At 49.9% G+C, this 8,465-nt stretch overlaps 1 protein-coding gene across 7 annotated transcripts; it reads left to right on the plus strand.

Annotated features, from left to right (window-relative positions):
* The first annotated feature begins 520 nt into the window (after positions 1 to 520).
* On the plus strand, positions 521 to 5,936 carry LOC111074419 (DNA-binding protein Ewg-like). 7 transcript variants are annotated; one of them, XM_022367187.2, is made up of 4 exons: positions 521 to 815; positions 4,642 to 5,332; positions 5,420 to 5,736; positions 5,827 to 5,936. In XM_022367187.2, exons 1-4 carry the CDS (start codon positions 784 to 786, stop codon positions 5,834 to 5,836), a joined length of 1,050 nt encoding a protein of 349 aa, XP_022222879.2. In that variant the 5' UTR covers positions 521 to 783; the 3' UTR covers positions 5,837 to 5,936. The 7 variants fall into 7 exon arrangements, with proteins under 7 accessions (XP_022222879.2, XP_022222878.2, XP_022222877.2 ...); XM_022367186.2 differs by lacking the exon at positions 521 to 815 and adding an exon at positions 3,794 to 3,964; XM_022367185.2 differs by lacking the exon at positions 521 to 815 and adding an exon at positions 4,291 to 4,362.
* Positions 5,937 to 8,465: the final 2,529 nt, after the last annotated feature.

Below are 8,465 nucleotides of genomic sequence, written 5' to 3' on the forward strand. Positions count from 1 at the left end.
AAACTAAATATTTAACTGGTAAAAATTTAAGAAGAGCTTTTAATTGAGCTTTTAATTAAAGCTTATTTGTTGTTTTTTCCCTATTAAATGTTGAAAAAATACCATATAAAAATTACAAAAATTTTACTTGAAAAACAGAACAAAAATACTGAAAAAAAGTACACTATAAAAACAAAAACAAAAAACGTTTGGCCACAAATCGATCACTTAAAGTTCCGTTAAAAGCTCAGTTGTTTTAGTGGCGCCAAACAGATATCAGCGACCACTTCTTGAACTAACATTTTTAGTTGCATTCATTCAACAGCTTGCTGCTGGGGAGTTTTGTGTGTAAATTTCAGGGCAGTATTTCGAGTTCGGCAGCGCCGAACTTATTTGCTTACATTCAAAAGCTAGCTGCTGGGCAGGTTGTAGAATTTTCTGGAACTCGTCGCGATGTTCTATCTAAATTCCCATTTTCTTCCCATCTTACAGCATGCGTTGAAGATTGGCCTTCCCCCCGCCAAAAGGAAAGCCAGCAAATCATTTACAACACGAAATCCGCACAGGTGGCAATTAGTAAGAGCGGTAAATAATATGGGGCTGCTGTGACGACTGCGTTGATAACTTAATACCTGAAAGGGCACAGCGTCGACTTGGCAGCGGCTTAAACGCTTTAGCTCTGTGGGCTCTCGCCTATATTCGCGGACCTGCATCCCATCCGTGGAGTGCCGGCTCAGCACTCAAGACAAATAGGCCAGGCGGGCACAACACCTGGCGGAACTGCAAGTCATAATTTGCACTTTAATGAAAGCGGCGGCGGCGCAACATTCGAACAGGTTAGTGTTGAACAGTTCTATAAAGTCACTGGAGTTAATCGCTGCGACGTCGACGTCAACGGCGGGCTGTAATATGTAATTGATTCGCATGCCTATCCAATCCCCGTCTCACTCTCAAACCCAATCCCAATTCCAGGCCAGGCCAGGCCCAACTGCAGCAGCCCCATGACTATAATAATTACTGGTACATTGGTACAGTGGAAGGCAACCAACCCCTCTTTGGGCTGGTCGGCAGCTGGAGCCATTGCCGCAACCGCAGATGTTGCCCGGTAATTAAAAATAGTCAAGCTGCATTTCTTTTTCGCCCAGCATCCGGTGATGTGCATCCATCCTTCCTTGTATCTTTGTGGGATGGGCCAGAACCGGGTCGGCTGTGGTTTGGACTGGATTTACATGCGCTGCGCTTTGTCTGATTTAATTATGTGCGCAAAGGCGTCGTTGTTTCATAAATTTTATGCATCCTGTCGTCGCGGAACACAGTAGCCACTCAAAGTAGTTCTTCAGGTGGGTATGATGGGTATAGTATGGGGCTGCGCTGCCGTTGTCTCTCCTGTGGTTTGTATGGGGACGGGATGGGACTGCTTTCCAGCCAGATGCAAATGTTGTCAGGTTTTGATAGACTTGTTGGCTGCCAACATGATTTGTCAACGAGTCAAGTCAGGGGCAGTCAGGGGAGGCCATAACTTGGGCAAAACTGAAACGATTTTGAGCGGGATGCGCAAGACCCAATGGGAAGGAGCCAACGTAACCATCTAACATACTTTGTTTGACGATGTGGATGCGATGGATGCTGTGGTAGCTGTGGTAGCTGTGGCAGCTGTCTTCTCCCTTTTGATGGGTGAGTGTAAACGTATCCAGAAGCAGCATGTTGCCAGCATGCGGCCTGGCCTGGCCTAGCCGTTTCCCACGCTTGCAAAGCCTTGACGCGACTCCACTTGCATGTGGAGAGTAGCAAAGTAGTAGCATTCAACAGTAGCTGCTAAAGCAGCTGGAAACTGTCAACATTATCGGACGTGACTCGCTCCGACAAGATCACTGCCACAACTCTGGTTGGCTCTGCGGCCCTGCGCCGAAATGGAGAGAGACAAAAACGCTTGCCACATGCAAATCCGAGTATACTCGGAAGGCATATGGCACACAGCAACCCAAACAGCGGGATCTGAGACTCGGGCTGATGCTGATAATGCCTGCAGTTGCTGCTGCTGCCTGTTGCCTTTGTTGCTACCAAATAAGCCAACGACGACAGCAGCAGACGCTGCTCGCTGATTCAGATTTTGCCGCCAAAGCCGCAGTCGAAGCTGTGGTTTCAGACTGTGTCTGCGTCTATGCAAAACTTCTAGCCAATTAACTTGGCTAGCAGCGGCGGCGGCGGCGGAGGAGACCCATTCCCGGTCCTGGTGCTGTTCCTTATGATTAGAATCGTCGACAGGAGGCCGCCGCCGCCGCCGCTGCTATACGGGCACGGCAGCAGAGGCCAACAGCAACTGCAACATGAGGCGCAACTAACCAAAACTAATGAACCATGTTGCCGCTGAGCTGATGAACCCGGGCTGATTAATGATGCCTGCTGGAACAGGCAACTGCAACTGAAAATCCGCTGGCTGTGGATACACTCTAGCTTCTGATCTCAAGCCCAAACCCGAACCCAAGCCCAAGACCAGGCCCGTTCCCTGAGGCCCAGCTAACAACTTAACTAGTTCAATGGTGGGCTTAGGGTTGGCCAATAAAAGCACTGAGAGAAATTTCAACACAACTTTCGTGGAGTTTCGAAGAGCGTGCCCGAGTGGTGTCTCCTGCCTTTCTTTCCGTGCAGGTGTGGAGACGATTTTTGGCGGGCTGAGAGTAAGGAGCTGACAAAACTTGCCAATGCCCAATGGCCATGGCCGAAACAAAGGCCGCGCAGGCGCACCTGAGAATGTTGATAGCCCCATGGAGGCCCAGAGAGAGGCTGCACTACAGAGTGAAGGATGGAGTGGGAGTAGAAGGATGGAAGTGGAAGTGGCAGTGGCAGTGGAAGGGAAGAGGAGCGGAGCGGAGAACATGCTCAAGCCCAAGTGCAAGTCGTTTTTTATGCCACTCAAGCAGCAGCGACAACAGCGGCCAAAACAAGGGACTGTTCCCTGTTGACTTGGGTCTGGGCCTTGGTCCTCTCTTCTCGTGGTCTCCTCTGGACAGAGGTACAGATCTTGGCTGGGGGATCGGGGCCCTTTATCACATGCGCACATCATTTACTGGACGTGGACGCAGCGCACTTCAGCAATTGCCTTTAAATTGTTTGCGTCGTGACAAAATCAATGTTGCCCCGTCTGTTGCAGTCGTTTCTGCTGTTGCTGTGGCAGACGCAGACGCAGCAAAAGCTACGGCCGCAGACGTCTGCAGTTGTGGCCTCTCTCTGACAGCCTCCTCTTGGACAGTGATTCATGGTTTATTAAGCGCATTATGCCGCAGGATACTTTGAAGTTGCCACAGCGTCAGCGCAAAGGAGAAGGAGAACGAACGTTCGTTCAGGGCAACAGCAGCGACGACAACGACAACAACAGCAACGAGTTGCACGTGTTGGAGGCCCTTAAAAATGCGGCAATTGTTTGTCCCTCCAGCCATCGGCAATGGCATTGGCCATGAACACTTGGCCACCACTCACTACTCAGTTGGGCGAGTATGTTGCTCCTGCTGCTGGTTCTGCCGTTGATCCTCCCTCCGTGCTGGGCCAGCAATTGATTACTTAACATGTTTTATGCGTACGGCAAGTTATGTGGCGACTGGCGCGTTAATTTGCCTCCTTGCCAGGCCCCCGATCTATCCATCCTGGCCTTGGCTACGTCTAAGCCACCTCTCTGTGCATTTGCGGCTGCATCAGAGTCTGCGCCTGCGTCATCTGGGGGCCAAACAAATTGCCGCTCGGCAGGCGCTGGCCGTAAATCAGCGCACCAGTCAAAACACATCAGCAGCATCAATAGTCGATACTCAAAATTGCGTATGGCTTTGAGGTAGAGCTTCGCTTGGCTCGGCTCTGTGCTTGAGTCTGTGGCTTCCCAGGCCCCGACTCGATTACCGTTGGCAGACCCAGACAGACACGACACCCACATGAGGCGAGGCGAGACCAATTTCAAATGGGGCGTTCCGCAAATCGCTTCAAAAGATAACTCCAAGTACGAGCGAGTGCCACGCCAGGGATGGCAGCGTGAGGCCACACATGTGAAATGTGTTTTGATATACCTAAATCAGTAAAACTAAATTTGATTTACTTAAATATTCAATAACCATAAATTCCTCTCATTGTATCCAATCGCAAAGCATGCGCATCCTCTCGTTATGGGGACCACCGTTTTGGGTTCGTAAATATCGATAGTCTCTGGAAAGCGGCGCCAAGCTGTTGCCTATATTTCGCTCGCTCTCACTGCATGCTTTTCCCATAAGGCCGTCTCTGTTTTGGCAGGAAATACATATGTCTGTCACATGGATCAATTAATTATTTTATGCAGGGTTGCACTGGATCTTTTTTCTGCGACGCCTTAATTATCATTCATGCGTTTTATTTTTGCTCTACGTTTGTATTTTGCTCTCCTTTCATTGTGCGAGCTTTTTTTTACCGTTGTTACGTTGCTCACATCATTGCTGTTCTCTTTGCCCACTGCGTGTTAATTATATTTGTGTGTTTATGTGATATTTGGTTTGTGTTTTGTTTTGTGTCGTGGGGAATTGCGCAGGCGCCCATAGAGACATACACATACACACATATACATATATATACATACCTACATACATATGTAAATGAGTACATTAGTGTGATAAATCTTTTTTTCCTTTTTCCTTTCATCCCTACTAGCAAGATGCTGAACGAGGACGAGGACATGCAGACCGGGAGCAGCGACGATAACGAGGAGGATAGGATCAGCAGCGACGTGAAGCTCGACTGGAAACCCTTCAACGCCGGTGTCGCCCATCAGCTGGCGGCGGCCGGACCAGTTGGTGTGGCGGCAGCAGCGGCCATTGCCAGCAGCTCAAGGAGGCGCAATCGGGCGCACTACTTCGAGGTGAATCCGGCGGTGCGCAAGCGCACGCAGAATCAGCTGCTGCGCAAGCTGCGTGCCGTCATCGACGAGTTCTCGGTACGTGTCGGCAAGCAGGCGGTGGTGCTGGTGGCGCAGCCTGGTAAGCCCAACGGCATCTACGAGGTGTTCGGCGCCAATCCACTGAAGGATGTGCTACTCAGCCTGAATAACATCGTTTTGAACGAGCTGGACCATGCGCTGGACCAGCAGGCGCCGCCGCCGCCCCAGCACGATCCGTCGCTGTTCACGCTGCCCGGCCTCGTGATCAATGGTATGCCGACGCCCGTCGAGATGATGACTCTGGCCCAGCTGCGGACCTTCATCCCACTGATGCTCAAATACTCGACGGGACGGAGACTGCCCGGCTGGGGACGTCAGTCGACGCGTCCACCCTGGTGGCCCAGGGAGGTGGCGTGGGCCAATGTGCGGTTGGACGCCCGCTCCGTGGAAGAAAAGCAAAGTGGGGTGGGTGTTAAGCAGACGCCCATTTAAATCGCTGAATTGTACAAGTCTCTGTTCTACGCTCCTTTTATCCATCTGTAACGGCTGCAGATCAGCTACTCGAACGTGCTGCGAAAGATCGTAATCAGCTGCTACAAATATCACGGACGAGAGGACCTGCTGCCGAGCTTTGATGATCTCGATGACGTTCTCAAGCTGAACGATTCGATCGCGCAAGCGAGCAACGAGGACATGGAGCTATCCGGACGGAAGGACCTGCTGCCAACCGTTGCTGCCGACAATGACAAATTGATATCTTTGATGCCACAATCGGGCGAGCAGGACGAGGACATGGAGCAATCGAGCAATCCAGCCCACCATTCACCATTCACGACAATGAAGCCATCCACCGTTAAGGGAACAGCAACGTGAGTGATATGCATAGATTTCCCTCGCTCGCTTTTCGCCATTAGGACTGAGCAATATTACACTCACATTCTTCTCTCTTTAATTTTCAGATGTTATTAAAAGTTGGAAGATAAATGAAGAAGCTATTAAATCTAAGACTACTCTACAAATGTGTATAACCAAGGAAGAATTAAACGAAGAACAATGAATTGTATGTATGCATTTATTTAAGGACTTACTTCCAACTGCAATGTGTGCTGGTAGAACTATTCTTCGAAATTGTCATTCTACTCGTGCATACATATGTACATACATATGAATGTCTGTATGTTAGGCCTCGTGTCACGTGGCCAGATCTGTCGCTTGTACAGCCTGGCGTATGCGCAATGGTTGCATGTGCAAATGGAATTAATTATGCGCCGCGTAAGCAAATACAAAACGAATGGAAATTGAGTGCGAGATGAATTGCCAGTCGGAGATGCTGGCGGGCGATAAGTCCTAAACGTGGCTCTGATTTATGCCAGCGTTGTTGCTGTTGTTGTTGCTGCTGCTGCTGCTGTTACCTGCATTACGTATGCCAAAAATATGCAAATTGGCAATTGGAAGTGTGAACACCGCCAGTGGCAACAGACCCGGCAACAGCAGCAGCAGCAGCAGCAACAACCACATGGCCACATCGGCAGCAACTTCCCCCGTGAATTATGCCAGAGTTGGCGGCGTCGCCCGGCACTTGCCATTAGAATGCCGCCGCCAATCGGAGCGTCAGAAATAAATTACAAAATCGTGTAAAGTGCAAACTGGACTTGGACATGGGATGCCTGGTCTCTGTGTCTGGGTTTTCACTGTTTCACTGCTTCACTGCTTCCCTGTTTGTTTTTTTTTCCGCAGCACATTTTGTCTTTTGACGTTTCGCTTGGTTCTCTAATCGCCTTTATGGCCACATAAATCTTGGCTAAAATTTGCCGTTGCCCGCCAATGAATGGATTTTCCTTTATTTATTCATACATACACATACATACTCGCAATCGTATTTTTTCAATTGAGGCTGCCAAGTGGTCGAGGCTTTGATTTATTTGCGCTCTCTTTGGTCTGCTGATAATGATAACATTCGGAGCATTTTTTGCACGCATTTTTAATTATTTATTCTCAGTGGTAGGAGGTAGTAGGGGTCGCCCCATGTCGGCTCGGCTCCCTATCCGATGGGAATCGGCCGATATGCCATGTCGTGTGCAGCCGGCGACTTGTCATTGCATCGCTTTACCTGGGAAATATGCTAAGTATGGCCACGCCACGCCCAGGGCGTGCGGGGCGGGGTAGGAGGGGCAGCCACCGCCGCCTGGTGCACAGTACTCCTGCAGCTGACAGGTGCAGGTGCAGTCGTCGGTGGGCCGATTGCAAAGTTAAGCTAATGAATGCAACAGATTCCCAGCGACTTCAATCTTGGCATTACATCAGCTTCGACTTAGTTCTTGGCTTCTGTTGTAAGTCAACTTGGAACAACCCATAGAACTCTACCTAAAGCAAAACAATCCATTTTATCTTGGCTGCCAAGAGTTCCCCACAAGATTTGCCCGCAAGCGAGAAGGAAGTGTCCTCTTATCGTCAGCATTGTATTGCTCATTATAGCCATATCCGTATATTACACTGCTAATCCGGCTGCTGCTGCAATTACGTACGATTAGCCTCATCCACCCACCGGACACACCAGCATCATCGGCACGAACAAAGAGCCAAAAAGCAGGAGGCACGGCACAATCACAGCCACATTTAGTCATACCAAAATGCTCCGTAAACTGACAGTCTATTTGTTTTGTGTCAGTCGTCTGCGGCCATTGCCATTTGCTGGCCGAGATTGTTGCTTCCACAGTCGAAGCAGCAGCAGCAGCGGCGGCAACTGTGGCCGCTGTCGTTGCAACTGTCGCTGACACGCCTGCAATTGCACTGATATGAATCACACCACAGACCCATGGACCATGGACCCACGGACCCAGACGGAGAGTGAGCCGAATGAGTAGCATTATCTAGATAAATAATTATTCAACTTAAATCGAAATCGTAATGAATTTTTCGTAATTCTCTTTCTGCAAATGCTGCTGTGGCTGATGTGGCTGCTGTGGCTGCTGTCCTGCTGTCTCTGCTGCTGCTGCTGCTGCTACTTTTTGCGGGAGTGTCAAAGTGACGGCAATGAATGCATTGTCAGTGCTTCGTTAGCAATATCGCAGACTGGCAACATGTTGCTGCTTGCCCCATGTTGCACGGCTTAATTGGACAGCGATACAAATCGCACCGAAAGAGGGTCCCGGCCACGCCCAGCGAAAACACCTGCAACCGTTTACACGACAGCCCCAACAACAGCCTCGACGATGCCAATTTGTCAAATTTCCGCATCGAAATTGGAGCTGATGCTAAAGCTAAAGCCAAAGCCACAGGCAGACTCCAAGTCGGATTTAGAGCTGGTCTCGGGACTCACTTAACGCCCAGTCGGCGTTGCAATTATCCTTATTAGTTGTGGCATAAAGCCCAGCCGATGGCCGCGATCTGGCCAAAGGGCATATCTCCTTCGGATTCTGATTCTGATTCCATTCTGCTTGTTTGCACTGATAAATGCCCCGGAAAGCGAAGGCTCCGGGGGCTGGGAACACGCCTAATTACACGGCTCGAGTGTCGGGAGTGTTTGGGAGTGCTTGGGAGTGCTGGTTGGGAGACTTCCAGGAAGGCCTTACCGTCCGTGGCCAATTTCACACCAATT

The sequence above is a fragment of the Drosophila obscura genome, unplaced genomic scaffold (genome assembly GCF_018151105.1).
Source record: "Drosophila obscura isolate BZ-5 IFL unplaced genomic scaffold, ASM1815110v1 contig_200, whole genome shotgun sequence".
Lineage (NCBI taxonomy): Eukaryota > Metazoa > Arthropoda > Insecta > Diptera > Drosophilidae > Drosophila > Drosophila obscura.

What these genes read in the sequence shown, in the direction of transcription:
- LOC111074419 (XM_022367185.2), top strand. Translation starts at nt 4,292, where the DNA reads ATGCAGGGTTGCACTGGATCTTTTTTCTGCGACGCCTTAATTATCATT. An exon ending in GCGTTTTATTTTTGCTCTAC is followed by an intron (nt 4,363 to 4,641) that starts GTTTGTATTTTG and finishes CATCCCTACTAG; the next exon opens with CAAGATGCTGAACGAGGACG. An exon ending in TGGAAGAAAAGCAAAGTGGG is followed by an intron (nt 5,333 to 5,419) that starts GTGGGTGTTAAG and finishes TAACGGCTGCAG; the next exon opens with ATCAGCTACTCGAACGTGCT.